General features: G+C 43.8%; 1 protein-coding gene across 4 annotated transcripts in view; it reads left to right on the top strand.

Annotated features, from left to right (window-relative positions):
• Positions 1-9,524, top strand: part of tbc1d22a (TBC1 domain family, member 22a) — a 134,411-nt gene extending 124,887 nt beyond the window's left edge. For all 4 annotated transcript variants that reach the window (XM_047575833.1, XM_047575832.1, XM_047575830.1 and 1 more), the window contains one exon: positions 5,479-9,524. In XM_047575833.1, coding sequence (XP_047431789.1) covers positions 5,479-5,607 — 129 coding nt within the window. In that variant the 3' untranslated portion in view covers positions 5,608-9,524. The remainder of the gene's footprint in view (positions 1-5,478) is intronic.
• Positions 9,525-17,204: the final 7,680 nt, after the last annotated feature.

The raw sequence follows: 17,204 nt of genomic DNA, 5'->3' as shown, positions 1-17,204 counted from the left end.
AAATCATTTTAATAAGGTTGTTTGGATGTACAAGAAGAACAGTTTATATGCTGTATATTAGGGCTGCAACCAACAGCTACTTTTTATCAATTAATCTATTGATTATTCTTTTGACGACTCAATTAGTCTGTAGATTCCTTTTGGGATCATAAATTATGTTAACATGGTATCTATGGATGAAGAATCCATAACTTTTACCCAATGACGCTTGTCAGGACTCTTGTTGTTCACCATATTCTGACGTTAATTAGGAAAGACGGTGTTTAGTGTGATTTAACCTCGGTGGCTCGCGCTGATTGTAATTGGAAGCGGTGCCGAGTTATCCATCCATTATCCATTACTGCTTATCCTGTAGAGCATCACCATTCGCACTCCCATGGCCAATTTAGCATCCCTAATTAACCTAACATGAAATGAGCAGCGGCGTTGCCGTACTAGCCGTTAGGGAGTCTTTGTTGAGCTCTTGGCTGAAAAACAAGTCACGGGGAAGCAACAAAGACTCCCAGACGTTGACCAGCAATCAGACAGTTGTCCAAATATGAGCGGCGCTGTCTCGTTGCGTTGAGGTGGGAAGTTGCTGGATCTCGTCCTCCAGCTTGGCGGCTCCGCTGCAGTTTTAGTTTTGGTAGACGTGCAGCTTACCAGGTCTCTGTCAAGACGACGAAACGCCGTACATTTCAGCGTTTCGTCGTCTTCCACACAAGCCGACGTATTTGTGCGATCGTTTACGTCTCTTCAGCTGCTGCTCAACCTTCCACACAGTGTCACAACATCCAAGGGAAGAGGAGGCTTCAAATAAAGCCTTTCATTTACATACCTATCATTGTTAATAACTCCGTATTGGCCCAGATAGACTCTTAAAAGTGGTTAACGCTATATTTGTTCTGACTGCAGTCTCCGCACTCCGTCTCCGAGCTCATCGTCCGTGACAGCTGTAATTCTCGGGCGTTTGACAGATTTTCTCCCCGCGTTATTTCTTGCGCCGAGACGTCGGGACGCATGATGAACTAACTGTTTTCCAGTCGAGAATTCATTTCCTGGTTATTACCCGAACCTCCGACAACATCTCAAGATTGAACTGGGATGGAGCGCGGCGGTTAGCCTTGCAACATCAAGGCTGCGGACCACCCTCCATTCGCCGCTCTTTGTGAATGAGTAATTACACGCACGTTTCATCTCCGGCTATAAATGCAGTCTCAAGCTCGGAAACGTGCTGTGGCGAGCGTCGTTTGCTTTTAAACCGACAACACCAGCATCGGTTATCGGTTATCTGGCTCTGGTTCACTGAGCATAATGAATATAATAGAGTCAGGGTGGAGTGTTGTTGCTCCGTGGGGAACTTTACTTTTTTCTTGAGGAGCCCGGGGCAGTGAAATACTGTGGGGGAAGTACACAGTGTCTCGCCCCAGGCATCCGAGGCCGCTGGGGCGACGCATAGAATACTTACACATGTTTACACTGCGGCGACATTAAATTAACTGTGGTATCAGTTCTCCTGCGCGCACTTTTTTCTCTTTTATTAATAATTCATTATCTCCCTTTTTACTTGTTCCGTCTTTTGTTCCGTCTGAATTAAGCGCCGGCTGAGAGCTCGGCAGATATTCTGGAGAGCAAATGCAGTTGAAACAATTAAATTTTATTTCTCTCAAGCCATGCGGTTGTTTTGGTAGTAGCAGCCCGTGACACACGCGAGGCCGTCCGTTGTTGGCTGTGAGCGAATTCCGGTGAACTCGGAATGTGTGTGTGTGTGTGTGTGTGTGTGTGTGTGTGTGCGTGTGTGCGCGCAGGCAGGCATGAGAGGGCGCGTGATGAAAAGGGAGAGCTGATAGTGAAGCTCCATTGAATACAGATGAGAGAAAGGCGCGCTGAATTCTGATCAGACTGCTTTCCACTCTTCCTTCCGCTCGCTTTCTCTCTGAGAGAAAATTCTTCTGAAGACTGCGCCTTTCTGAACTGAGAGAGTTGGGTGGGGGTGGGGGTGGGGGGGGTGGGGGGGCAGCAGGTCGGCCTTTCAAAGTCAAAGTTCAGGTCATGAAAAGAGCAGCTATTGTAGTGTTTCTTTCGCACGGAGACGTAACAAGCGCCTGATTTCGATGATGAATGCAACGGAGCGGCTCTTCAGAGGGCATCTGATAGTGAACTGAAGATCTTTGGAGGCTGAATTTGTTAGCATCTTTTCATCCGCGCGCTCTCAGAATCTGTGGCTTCATTGAGTTATTTATTTTTTTATTTTTAACACACTCCAGTGGCCTAATGATCGTAGCTGTCGGTCTGTAAAGCGGAAACCGATATTTGCGCCGTTCAACTTATAGGTGACTGAGTGATCCGGAGGGGGGGAGGGGCTGAAGCGAAGGATCCGGCTAGCGTGGCAGCTCCGTGTTTAATTAGCAGAAGAAAACGTGCACTTTTCTACCCTCGCTCTGAATACAAATGCCTTTTGTTGAAGAGTCGCCGGGATTGCTTCACCGGCTCATTAAAAAACGAGCGAGAAAGAGAGAAAAAAAAAAAAAAGTTTTTTCCAACAGAGCCAAACACCTTCATTTTAATGCGTAGGATGGTAAACTAATAGAAAGCGCCTCGCTGTAGTAGATGCGTCGATTTAAAGTTCTGTGCGGTTTGACTTTTCCAGCAGATTAGCTGTAAACGCGCATTACAACGTAAAAGCGCGTGACGAGCCTGCAAAATAATAGCTGAGACCTTTGGACGCTTTACAGTTGGGCTTAAATATTTAGCAGGAGTGCGTGTTTGTAACGAGGCGCGCAGGAACGGCGCCAAACGGGAGTCAGGTGAGCGTAGACACCCCAGCCCCAGCGTGGCTCGTCCTTCGATGTGATTATCAACACCGTGATTGGTTGTAAACCCTGTTGTCACGGCAATGATTTCAGCCTTGATGATGAAAGCTCCCGGGACTCTGATCCACAGTGTGCACATGTACACACACACACACACACGCACACAATCAGTCTGCCTCGCTGCTAACCAGTCCCATTCCCCTTTGAGAGAGAGGCATTAGTTGGCGAGATTGAACTGGCGCATGTGTGTGTGTGTGTGAGCGCGAGCGTTGCTGTTGTCCTGTCTTCTTACTTACCGAGTAATGTACAGAACAGGAATCTGGGGGAAAGGCTCGAGCTCCACCGAATCGTACCCGACACTTTGTCCTTTCTGCCCTGATTTTTTTTTTCCTCCATACACCTCGACCCTCTTTATCTTTTTCCTCCTGTCTCTCTCACGGCTGTTATTAAACTGGTTTGAGTTAATAACATCTGTGTCACGCCGAAGCTCACAAGCAGAGGTCGAATTCAAGTGTGACTGCAGCTGTATGCTACCATTACACGAAAGAATATACTTTATGGGAAGATCAAATATTATATGGTATTGTAGGGGTGGGCGGTATTACCAAAAAATGTTTCCCATAAATAATCAGGTGTTTACCACATTTTCTAGTGGTTGAGAGAGGAACTATTGCAGTAGACTATTTTTACTGTCATGATGACTAAATATTGTAGAAAAATCCCATACTAGTAGTAAAACAGGTTTGCATCGCCCCGTGTTAGCGCTGCCTGCTGATGTGGAAATCCGATACTGACAGCTCAGAGATTTAAAAAAAAAAATAATTAAATGTTATCAGGATGAAATGAAGAAACGGAGACAATCATGGTTGTTATATATTTTTTGACATATTTATTAATATTCAAACATGTTTGAACTGCTGCGTCTGTAATGTCAATGGCAGCGCGACCGGCTACCGTAATAATTGTAGTCTGCGCGCAACATTTTTTTTCTCATTCGTAAAACTTTGATTGGGGACATTTTCGGGGATAGGTCACTCAAAACAAAGACTTTTCCCAGAAATCGGGACGTCTGAGCACCCTTTAAAAAAAAAAAAAAAAAAAAACATTCGACATGGCAATTTTTTTTTTTGGCACCTCGTTCTACCGCTTAATTTTTCGTACCTTTCCATTTTCACCACGCCTCGCAGTGATGCAGTCGCACCATGCATGTTTAGAAGCGCTACAGTGTCTCGAACCCTCGCGTGATTACACAGCATTCTGAATGCTGTGTAATCAAATACACTGGTATGCAGGTAAATTAAAAATTCGTGTCAGAACAAATAACACCAGTACTTGGTATGAACCGGTAGACCGCCCAGCCCTATGATAGCATAGTTGCGTTTAGCATGTGATTTTTGTTTTTAAGTGTTCTCTATTGCATCTGCATGTGATGTTCCAGGAGCATCCCAGTTTAATTAATTATATAAATATCTATATATATATATATATCACATGTTACAGCATCTGCAGAGTGTAACATGTCCTAATAGGTGCACAGATTATTAGTTTTCCTGCAGTAAACCTCGTTGCATATTTATAACTATTTAAACCAGCTAAAACACCCTGAAACCTCATAATTGGTTACAACAAACCACACTTGTCAACAAGGAGAGTGACTCAGCTGTATTGGCTCTACTTGTTTTTCCCCTCGCTTACGAAGGCGTCATTTGTACCCTGCTTGAGATAGCGGTTAGGAGCACAAATAGGTCACCTTTTCACCGGTTGGGTCAATTTTATATTCGAGAACATAGCTGAATGGGGACTCGCTGTGTTCTCAGCTGACGGAGAGTTTATCAGATTGCAAACCAGACCACGTCCAAATCATCCACTTTATATGAAGATGGGATAAACCTCCATCACATTAACCTTTAGGTTTTCTTAAGAACGGTTGTGAAGCTCGGTGCATGACTAGAGTTTAATTCCGCATAACATAAGGCTCTGGCATCATTCAGTTCGTGAGCTGTAGAAAAAGTTACATGCTGTTTCCACGGATAGCAAAATTAACTATGGAAAACAAACCCTTCTTTTTGTACCAGACTACAGATATTTTAACATGGGGGTCAAAGTAGATCTGAATGTTTTGGACTTAAATGAAGCTGTATCCCCAGAGAGTTTTAGGGAAGTCTGCTCCCTCTCTGTTTGCCTGCCTTTTCTCCAGCTTTGTGTTACATGTGACTGTCAGATTGACTTTATTTCATTACTCTTGAGTACTTAAACACACACACATGCAATGCCTCAAACCCAGGCTGTTTCTTTGTCAGATCCAGAGGGGTGAGTGGAAGAGCCCGATCCTGATCCGAGACCGTGCTGCTAAATTTGAAAACAGTCCGGTTTCTTGTGTAGACGTCAGAGTGTATAAAAAACGATCAGCCGCAGCGTACGGAGTGCTATTCCCCATTATCTTTCCTGGCGTCCTTCTTTAACCTCTTTTAATATTGATCAGCCGCAGATTTGTCTTTGCCTTCCTTGTCTTCTTGCATCAATATTTTCTCTCCTCTTAAACTCTTTGTTCAGTATTTTCTGGTCCTTTTATCTTTTAAACCATTATTACGTCTTCTGCTGTCCTGTCTGTTTCCATTTACCGTGTTATTGTCTTTGCTTTAACGTGCCTTTTTCCCCCTCTCTTTCTCTCTCTCTCTCTCACCAGGGCCTGATGATCCTCTTACAGAACCTTCCCACGATGCACTGGGGCAACGAGGAAGTGAGCGTGCTGCTGGCTGAAGCCTACAGGTTGAAGTTTGCCTTTGCCGACGCGCCCAACCACTACAAGAGATGATGATGAGCGTGGCTCTCTGCGGCTACTCCTCCTCCTCCTCCTCCTCCTCCTCCTCCTCCTCCCTCTGTTCCTCCCTTACTCCCCACAGTCGCCGGCTGAACTTAGAGGCCTCTACTCCTCCATGGAAGGACCTCCCTTTTCTTAACCTCCCTCTCCCCGTACTGCCCGACGGGCCTTTTCAGCTACTAAGAGATTTGAATCAACCAATGACAGAGAGGACGTGCGGTGTAGCATTCTTAACATGTTGCCGTGGAGCCTTTTGTTGTTTTGTTTTTTTTAAATTATTTTTCTCTGATCTGCTCTGAAATGTGCACTCCTGCACCCCTGCAGTTCTTTATCTCTGAAGATCCTGAGTTTTCGTCCGACGAGCTGACGCCTCAAAGAACCAGAATCCAACCTGGTGCAGGACCACAAGCTGCTGCTCAGCACCGCCTGGGGTTCGGTCTGGCGTCAGAAAAATATCCCTTTCTGCTTATTGTCATTTACAGTACCATGGCAATCCTTTTTTAAATTTTTTTTTTTTTTTTGCTGCCCAAGGCGAAAACGCGACCTTTTATTCAGTTTGCAAAGACGAGGGACGATAGCAAAGGGCACCGTGGTGGATGTTTTACATATCCAAGCCCCGTCTCCCGGTCGCAGCACAGCCTGAAGGAACGCGACCTCTCCTCATTTTGCTTCCACGCCAGCAGATTGTTGTCAAACACACTAGGACTCTACGATTAGAGAGATTGTCTGTCCGCGTCTCCTTCCCCTGAACCACTCCGACCCCTTCATCCCGCTCTCCCGCCCCTCGCCGCTACGTCGCAGCCAAACAGCGGTAGGAGGCGCGCGGGCGTCAAAGAACATGATGAGCCGCTAGGAGTAAAGAAAGCTACTTATTCGTCGTATTTTCGTTCAGTTTTCCGTAGACCTGCCTGAATACGACGGGCCGTGTCTTATCTATTAACTTAGGACTACCTCAGAACAGTAACAAAACTAGAGATCCACTTAAAGAAGTAAACACACAGATAACATGTTCACTCTGAATCAGAAACTATCCTTAACCAAAGCAGAATTTGTCTCAAATACAGTACAAAAACCAGCCTAAACGCGGTTGCAAATTTACGATATTGCCTTATGATTAAAGGATGAAATGTGTCTTTTTCTCACGACATCTTCTCCTCTCGTCTTTTGGTTCCATGGAGTCCGTACGGCATGATGCGTTTGGTGTCTGCTAGCTTATACGGCGCATAAGTTAGAGGGGACTCCAACAACAAGCAAAGCTTCCAGTGAAGGAAGGTAACAAGTTAACATTATTCTAGGTGAACACATGAAAGCAGTGGGTGATGGGTGTCGGAGGTGTTGCACTTTAAAAAAAGAAGAAAAAAAGAATAGAAACCATGCGAGCTTGATCCGTATTCTCCTAAACGAATCACGTGTAACCAACAACTAGGCTGCTGTCGATTTAAAAAAAAATCTCCGCGTAACTTCCGTAGTCGTGTAAATCAATACAAATGCTGTTCCTTCGCTCACAAGCAGCCGACCCATATTCCCGTTATGTCACTTTAAAATTACCCTCTTAATAACGAACCAACACCTTCTACCTTCCAGTAGCGTTACGTTCATTTTCCAGAAACCGTAGTGGCGGAAAACAAAACACGACAGAGCGCAGCGGGATGCCTTTAAATGTGCGGGTTTACATTTGACTCCGTCTGAGACTGGAAATTAACTTTTAATGTCCCGGAGAAGTGGGTCTCTAGGATCGGTGATATAAATTTGACAGGCGTAACACACGCTTTAATGTCAAACCTTACGTGTGTATGGAGAGGTGCATAAATAACTTACCGTTATCCTCGTGAACGCGACCCCTCCACCTTACGCCGGCCTTTGCAGTCGTGGCGTTAGCGTCTTTGTTCATGGGGCCTCTTAGCCAAAGCCAGTAGCGCCATATTGGTGTCATGCTGGGAGGAGGAGGTGGTGGTGGTGGTGGGGTAATAAGACATTCATGACATAACGCTAAGCTGTAAACGTTTGGAGCCTCCTGTCGCGACTCCGCCAGGATCCATTATTGTCACCGGAGCCGGTGAAGACGGTGTGCGTAGGTGTGTGAAGGGGAGAAGGAAGGAGAGACACAGGGAGGGAGGGCGTTGTGTTTCTTTGGAAGTTTCGGCGCTCTTTCAGTGAGAGCTGTCACTCTTTGATCACACGGCAGGACTTTTTCTTTCCTTTCTTTCTTTTTTTTCTTTTTTTTTTTTTTTTTTTACACAACCTGCACCCATTTCACAAGCCCCTCGTGCTCTCTGAAAAGGAAAAAACTGCACTTAATCGAAAAGTCTGACGCCTTTCTTCCTTCTTTCTTTTTTTTGTATGAGATATATTCTTTCAATCAACATTTTAATTTTTTTTTTCATTTTGATTTTTTTTTTTTTTTTTCTTTACGTTTACACGTGTTTACGAGCCTGTTGAGTTGTGCCTGAATCTGGATGCGTGAGGCGACGTCGGCGTGTTTTTCGCCTCCGGTGAACTTGAAAGGTTTTAGTTTAAGATGTTTTGAATTAGCTACACAGCTATAGAAAGAATCCCTACAGCATCTGACCTGTTTAGTTATACTCTGGGCATTTAGGGCGTGGTATTAATTCAAACCTGGTTTGAAAAAACGGTGAATAAACACACCTGTCAAGCTTTACATCCACACTCTGAAACTGTTAAAAGGGGTTAGATGAGGAACACATTAAATTGCGTATTTATCCGCTTAGACATAGATTAATTACTCATTGTGTCTGACTTGCTAGATGAGGTCAACTCCAGGAAACTGAGCATTAAAAAAAAATGACAGCGCTAGTCACTGAGTAGCCATTGGAGGGACACTCGAGTCTTCAGTGATGTCACAGACAGGATCGCCCGACACGTAGCGTCAAGTGTGTGATGTCGACCCGTCGCTCCATATCCATCGAAAATGCCAATATAACTATCATAAAATAACCCCTTTCTGTCATGTCCATGTCTATATCTATCGTCAGCTGGTGAGGAATTATGAGCCTTAGAATATTGGGAGAACGTCCATAAAGTGCCCGTTTACAGCGAAACTCTCGACCAGCGGCCAAACCACATGAGCTTATTGGCTGAGTCTTAAAATTTTGCATCATCTCAACTTGTGCCATGAATGGAAAGCTTGACAGGTGTAGCAACAGTAACTAAGGAGGAAGGGGTAAGCAGACGCTCAACATTTAACCCCGTTATTATCCAAAGTCCCATTTCTCACAATGTTAAGTTGCCTTATCTCATTATGTGATGGTATGAACGCTGTGGAGGAAAAAGAGATGCCCAGAGGCAACGGCTAGTGTTGATTGACGGCCATTATACTATCTGTGAATCTGTATTTTTTTTTTCTCTTTTCCATTTTTTGTGATATATGCAGTCATCTCCCTTTAAAAAAAAAAAAAAAAAAAAGAATCACCTGCCTTCTCACGCTCCAGCGAAACGAGGTGATTTCCGTCGCTGCCAACCCCCATCCTGTCCGCGCCCGTGGCTCGCCGTCTCCCGGCACACATCTCCATGGTGATGAAGGCCTCGGCGGCATCTGGCCGGAGCCTCTTCTCCTTCTTGCCCACACACGGGCAAACTTCAAACATCCTCCGGGAGCGTCTCCGGGAAAGGCATCCTTTAGCAAAACACTTTCAGCTGCTTTCATTTCTCTCCGAGTGAAATATGTTCAAGAAACCAAACTGGAGAAGAGAAAAATAAAAGCCCTCCCTCTTGTCTTTTTTTTGCCTCAGAGTACTCAGAAGAAGAAGAAGAAGAAAAAAGATCTAATAATACTAGAGCGCGTGGGTGACAGGAGTAGCGGTTCTTGAATTTAAAAATGTGTACAGAGAAGATTTTGAAACAAAAATGTGTAAATAGAAAGTGTAAATAAATCCTATATATGACAAAATTGCTTTGAATGTGGCTTCGTGTTGTCTTTTGTTTTGTTTTCCAGCGACCCCATCCCCAAGTGTTACCTGTCCACTTGCAGTCACTTAAACTGGACGGATGCCGTGTTCCGGCGAGCCTCGAGTCCTTCACTGTAATGAACCCCCCTCCGAAAAAAAAAATAAATAAAAAATGCAAGCGCTTTAAATCCATGGATGCAATTAGTGCGCGTGACGCACGGGCCGCGGCTAGCAGCTCCGCTAATGTGCCGCGTGTAGCTAATTGTATCGGCTGTATTCATGGGCCGCGCTCGTACACACAGTCTAGCAGGTAAACACTTCTTGTCCGATCCCTCTGGAGGAAATGGCAGCAGCAGCTCGGTTAATGAGACTTTCTTTTTCTCTGTGTGTGCGCGCGTGCCTGTGTGTGTCTCTGTGTGCGTTTCTGGGGAAGGAAACGAGAAGACAGAAAATACATTCACTTGCAAATGCATACCTGCGTGTGTCCGTGCATCGGCGGCCCACAGTAGAAGCTCCCTCTTGCTCTCGTTAGGCTGACTGATGTTCACACAGGCAGCCAATTATGGAGTGGCGGTCACCGAGGACTCCAGTCACTTCATGGGAAATTAAAAATACATTAAAACCAACAATGGTCGCAGGAAGGCGCCTCCTTGTGCACGCGCGCGCGCGGCGCAGCGAAAGAATGAAAGATGGAGGAGGCGCCAACAAAGAAGCAGCTGGAGCTCACTCTGTAGCTGGAGAGATACACCACGATTATTAGCATAATCAACTTTTCCTTTTCACTCTTGTGGTTATATCCTCCTCCTCCACATGTTATGACTGTTTATGACTTTTTATTGTATCAGGCGTCGCTGTTTACCTCCCAGCGTCCCTTTAAACCCACTTTACAGGCCTGTAACCCGGTATTTACCAGTCTTTTTGGTCTGGGGCTCACACTGACGCATGCTGTGGCATTCTGGGGATCACTAAGGCAGAAATGTCAACGGACTACTCTGTGTTTCAGTGTGTTTTATGGAATTTCAGAGCCCGTGTCGGAAATCAATTTACCGATTCAATTTTTTGAAGAGAGAGAACACAGCAGCATTTAAATGGCAAAGAGGGAACACGCGCAGATTGGAGATGTCTCCAGCGAGGATTTTAGACGCAACTGCAGGGGGAACCAAATGCGTCACGCTGTTAGTGGAACGCCGTCGCTGTCTGCTTCAGTTTGAAAGTTTGAAGATATTTACAGCTCATCCTCTTTTGCGTCTTTTCTCACCGCTTCAATGTGTGTTGTTAATCTGCCCTGATTTCCACCACGAACAAACGTTGCTTCATTTCTCAAACCTGCCTGTGATAATTCCTGAACTGAGAACCACGGCAGGCACAGCTAATCTGAACTCGAGACCGATTGTCATGGTCTCTGTGCAGGTGTAGTGGTTTGCGTGAAGCTGCTGTTGAGCGCTCGCTCTGACTGGCGAGTTTGTGTTTGATTTGTGGGGACTCAGCCCTTTTTGGCATTTTTATACCAACTTAAAAAGTTCCTGGAACTCTGAATATTCTCTGGAGGGCATTTAACTGCTATTGTGCACCACCACTGGTGCTAACAATATAAGGAAGGAGATTTCCGACACTTTACCGCTTTAAGGGATATGTCTTATTTTAGTCAGCTGAGAAAATGGTTAAAGTATAGGGATTTATCACCTACTGGCAACTTTGGAACTGAAAAAGTTCCCTTCCCGGCTTCTTAAGATGTAGAACATTGTGTTCTCCAGAGATTAAATTCAAAGGCTATTTAAAGAATGCACTTTACTTGAACTCTTGCAACAAAGTGCTGAGCTGTCCTTTAATTTCTTCCATCTTATTTCCAAATCTCAGCGTCAGATGACTGGAATCCAGAACTTGGCGCACACATTATGCAGCATCGCTGTCATGAACTCCGACACGGCATCTGTTTTACCTTAAAGCAGGCGAGAGCTTCTCTCTTTCTGTGAGTACGATTTACACAGGTGGTGAATATTTATACACGACTTCACACAATCACAGCCTGACTTAAAACTCCGGAGACTTTTTTTTTTTTTTCTCCGTGGACGTATTTACTCTGAAATGTGAACTCCTCGAATCGACAACAACTTGCGTACTCATCGCAGCTGAACTTCAGCAGAACTGAGCTCCTATCAGATCTACCGTGCATCTTCACATCACCGCTGAGGGTGTTGTGGTGACTGTGATCGACAAGACTTTTTTTTTTTGTTTTTTTTTCACTAAACGTGCGTCACTCTGGATCCGTCTCCAGTTCATCTCCGCGCTAAGGTCGCGTTCAGACAGATATTAGCGCCGCATGAAAAAACACGCGGCCCTGCCATTCATTTCATTCAGAAATTGTATTTATTGCATCCGACACGCACTGCTCTGGCCCATTTACGGGCAAGTGAACATTTGCCTGGTCGATTACTTTGTAATGTGAACGGGGTAAGTATGCTTTTATTGTGTACTCCACACCTGCCATTTCTGGCCTGTCTCAGACTAGCAAGTTTAATGTTTTAGAGAAAACTATAAATGCACTAGTCTTAACCTCCAGTTGTCGCGGCTTTGGTTCAAGTGTGCCTTACAAATGCAATCCAAGAGATGCCTCAGACTGTTGCTTTTTCACACTAATACAGATGTTCACTCTCAGTCTTAACAAATAGTTCCCCTCCCCCACCCAACAACAACAGGAACTCCAGCTTGGATTATTTGTCTGCTACACTGCTGAGATATCCAGCACTGGATTCTCAGCAGCCGTAAACCTCTGATGATTTTTTTCTTCCTTTTTTTTTTCTTTTTCTTGTAAATTCAGCAAGCAGTAAACTAATGATGATGAGTCACACCTTGATACCTTTGAAAGCTGCCGAGAAATAGGTCCAACCCATACTGTGATGTGCTGAACTCTGCCACATCATGCCCTATAATCTCTTCCTGTCTAATGTGCCATTTACAGGCTGCAAATGCATCTCGGGGAGCAGACTGACAGTGACAGACACCGGCAGCTTTTACACATTAACTGTGACCAAACGGAACATCATCTGTCTCGTTCGTAGAATACTGATATCATTAGCTTCTGCCCTTCAACGTGGCTGTTTTACAGCTGCGATTGCCAACTTGTGCATGTAGACAGAGTACCGTAGACATTACAAGTGATCAACATCCATACTGAGTCACCGTCGGCCTTCCGGCTCTACCGTACATCTTTGATGCTTTCCAGACATTCAGGTTGTGACTTGTTGACTGACGAGATGGAAATGTATTTTTCAGTGGATGTTGTGTTAATCTAATTTATTTTTCTTCACAATTTTATATGTTACCAAAATGTTCGTATTCTCAACATTTTCATTCCACCCGTCTGCAATTTAATGGCTTATTTCTTACATTACTTGCTCATTAGTTGGCCATTTCTTTTAACCATGGTGGTTTCTACACTTTCTACACAGTTCCCTTAGCAGTGCCATTGACTTTAATCCATTTTGTGGATTAAAGTCAATGGCAGCTAGCTAACAGCTTGAAGCAGTTAGCTAGCTAAGAATCAATGAATAAATAGCCTTAAATTGATAGCTAAAAGGTAATCAATAAATGATGAAAATTGCTAGCTAAACAGTTAAAAATAAATTGTTCAAATTGCCTGAGTCTATAGCACAAACAGTGAGCTAACTGCATTGAAAAATAGCTAATGTTTGAGCATAGCTATTTAAAAATCGTTAAACTTGGATATATTACATAATAAATGGATAGAATAGCAGCCACAGTTATAATATCAATAGCTAAATGTGGCTAACATGAATTAGCTCAGGGTAAGCAGCTTAAAGTAACGGACATGTTTAACGTACAATAGTTGAATTTAAGTGGATAAGACGATTTCGTGTACATTGTTTGAAATTGCTAACCAACAGTTAATAGAAATGGCTAACATCCAGTTCTGGTGCCACTATGTCGTAAAAAAACAACAGAAATGCCACCAATTTATAGCATGAAAAAAAGTATTATCCACCTCTACATTATTTATCGAGTTAAATCACATCCACTGTTTTAGTGAGGAACGAACAGAAGTTTCCAATCCTCCCAAGAACTACTTTTAGCAGGGAAGCCCTTGAACTGGATAAGCTACCTAGATTTGCAGCACCTCCAGTAAAACTTGCTCTCATCCCTTCAATGCTGCCGTGGCTGTTTTCTTTTCTCTAGGTGATTGGGCAAGAGCAGAAAAACGCAGCATTTCGGGCTCGAAATCAGTTTCAAAAGTGCAACACAAATGTCTTACCTTTGCTACGTCGCGTGTGTGTGTGTGGAAGTGTGTTCATCCTCCATCACAGTTGGGCCACCAAGCTGCTGTGTTTGCTGAAATAGCAGCCGACCCCTCTGGCCTAAGCCTAAGTGACTCTGTACCGATAAAGACAGAATGGTTAGCAGGGACACACTCAGGATATGTAATTAACTGGTGTGTGTGTGTGCTGCTTTTACTCCTGCTTTTCATTTGGCAGCTTAACCAATTCAATCCTGCCAACTGGACGGTAGATTCATTCACACACTAACAGGAGACGCTCTTACTGTCCTTTCTTGAATTAATGCGAGGTTAAAAGGACTTTTCATTCTTTTAACCTCACCACTGTGCTAAAGATATCTGGCTACCTAGCGGTGCATGCGACGTGCCGGTGCGTCTGAATATTTGCCCGTCTCGGAGCCAGTCAGCGTTTGATTATTTGTGCGTCTGAGGGAGACAAATGAAGATCTTCCTCTGTTTGATCCGGCCTTGTCATTTCTGCGGTGAAATGACACTTTACAGAGCGCCATGCTGCATCGCCTTTAGCACGACAAAACCCCCGCGCTGTGACAGCATGCCACCTGGCAAGTTGCCACACTGTGTGTTTGTGTGTTTGTGTTAAAGGACGCAGGCAGACAACAACAGGGTTCAAGCTGAAGGCAGGCTGTGGTATGATATATTTTTGGCAGAAATATACTGGGGACTGTCTATTCAGGTGGATAAACCTGTATTTTCTTTTTTTTCCTCTCTCTCTCTTATCGTGAAATATAGTCCTGGGATGAAATAAGTTCTGTTCAGAATAATGCTACGTTTGCCTAATCTCATTTGGCCCCAGTCTTTTATTTCTTATGCTCAAGGAAACTGAACGGTCACCATTACAACATACGACGTTGAGGGTAAAGGCACGGAAACTCCAGGCCGACATAAAACACCGGACGATTGGGGCCGACTGTCACGTCACCTGGGTCCGGATCAAAAAGTTGCCCTTGAACACGCCGCAGAGACTGCAGCCAACAGCTAGCTGGCACACACTATCTGCACCTGTGTGAAAGGAAACGACGCTTCAGACAGGCAGGTGTCGGTAGTCTGTATTTGTTCAGGGGAAACCGGCGGAGCTTGTACCAGCTGTATGGACAGGAATTAGAATTAGTTTCATTTGGAGGTTTACCAGCTTCCATATTATTTGACTTAGCTATGACTAAGCTATTGTTGTCGGTGGTTCCAAATTTGTGGTATTTCCACAATATTTTAACTTTATTGTGGCTTTGCTTTCGCACAGCTCTTCCCTGTGATCGCACTTCTTGTGTCTACTGTACTTGGCTTTCAGGCTTGATGGTGATTCGATGATTGTAGCTACTGTCATGTTTGGAACTCCCTCTCACATGGACTAATCTCGTCATGTGATCTCAGGAGAAACGAGAGATTGGACCACGATTTCTAGCAAGAACGAAAACAGCGCGTACTGAAAAAAGATCGATCGCAGGTTTTTATGAATCCATAGTCCTTCAAATCAAGTTCATTTGAATCATTTTAAAAAAGAGCCTAAATTGGAATTTGAAATGGCGGAAAAGCCACTAGCTGTGCAGGCTAAAGCAGAGGTCTTCATTTTTCAGGCCAAGGACCCCATACCTACTATATGTGTACTATGTTAAACTAGGCCTTGTGCTATTTAGAAATATAAATTGTTATTATCATTTTGCATCCAGTACTAAGCTGTTTAAATAATAACAAACGTAAACATCTCTTATGTAATATGCAGGCTTAGATTAACAGGCTAGTGTGGCGGCGCTCAGTGTGTGAAACGGTGTGCTGTTGAGACAGCTCCTGTATCGCTGAATGTGTGAAGTGCTGACTGACAGATAACGTCTTCTGCCTCCATTTTACCCTTCACTAAAATATGTTGGATTCATGTTAGCGTGTATTTAGTGTGTATCTCTGCAGTACCTCCGCAGACCCTCTAGGGGTCACGGACCCCCTGTTGAAGACCTATGCACTAAGTACATGTTTCCATTGAAAGCTGTCATCCCTAATGACGCCGGTGATGAGGAATTGCAAAAAAAAAAAGGCATTTTCACTGCTCTTTTGCGATAAAGTTTTATATCAACCACCTCATGGGAGCACAAAATTTATTTATTTATTTATTATTTTTTTTCAAAATGTCCGCACTACCAGTTTTTTATTGCAATATTTAGGTTTTTCATCTGAGCTGTGTCTGGTTGCAGCGGGTAGTTTACCCACAGACAGTACATCACAAGGGTGTCATCTGGTCCATGAAGACCAGCAGTGTGTGAGCCAGAAGACAAAAAAACCCAAATCCAGAAACTGTCAAATGCAAACGTATATAAACTGCTTTTTGACTATATGTTTCTGTATTTCTATTTGCAATTTTTTGTTTTGTTCTGTTCTTTTGCTTCTGTGTTGGACTCATTGAGCTACCGGAGAGTAGTGAGCAGCTACGGGAGACAGTTTGTCAAGGTAACACACTACCCACATCACACGATCCCATTTTTCACCCATTACACCACTTTGGTGAACAGAGTAGACAAAAAGGGGACACAAGACTAGAGTGTCCTCTAGTCGTCTCTACTAGGTTTATGTACATTGTGGGGACTAAGAGCATAGGTCTTCAACAGGGGGTACGTGACCCCTAGGGACTCCACAGAAGTACTACAGGGGGGTCGCAAAATCTTTGGTTGACTAGACATTTTTTTATTTTTTATTTCCCCCCTCAAATTCAAGTATGTTTATGTTTAAGGCAGTTACATGGCTACCCTACTGTTGAACACATCTGACACTTAATATTCAATACAAAATGCTGATAATAATGTATATATAATATATAAATAGCAGTAGTTTAATACAGAACACACATAGTAGGTAGGGGGTCCCTACTTAATTTCTCCATCAGTTTGGGGGTCCTTGGTCCCTGACTAAGAGCGTTTGCAGGCCACTTTAGCTTGATCAACACAGCACCACAAGCAGCATGCACAGACTTAAGCATCTTCGTTATAAATATGTGGAAATGGAAAAAAACAGCAAGCAAGCACTTAGGAAAACAGCTCACAAACGATTGTTTTGATGGCTCTAACAACTGGTAAATGTACTTTTGTGACTCTTTAACTGTGCTGGATAAAATTAAGCATACAAGACAATTAACAACTGGGCATTTACCCCCTTTTAATCCTAAAAAACTGCAGACACAGAACCCCCCGAAGGCACTGAGTGAAAGAATCAGAGCAACAAAACAGCCGAAGGATCGTGAAGAAACCTATTTTTTGTGACATTGTTATTTAGTTTGTTAAAACAAAAACTTAAAACACTTAAAAGTAAGAACATTTGTGTTGTTTATTTAGAGGAGGTGTTAAGAAGTGGTTAGTGGGAGTACGTCTGAAGAATTCTGGTTTGAACGTAAAAGT

The sequence above is a fragment of the Mugil cephalus genome, chromosome 22 (assembly GCF_022458985.1).
Source record: "Mugil cephalus isolate CIBA_MC_2020 chromosome 22, CIBA_Mcephalus_1.1, whole genome shotgun sequence".
NCBI classification, from domain to species: domain Eukaryota; kingdom Metazoa; phylum Chordata; class Actinopteri; order Mugiliformes; family Mugilidae; genus Mugil; species Mugil cephalus.
Note: the sequence above shows the minus strand (reverse complement) of the source record. Positions and strands in the feature narration are given on the sequence as shown.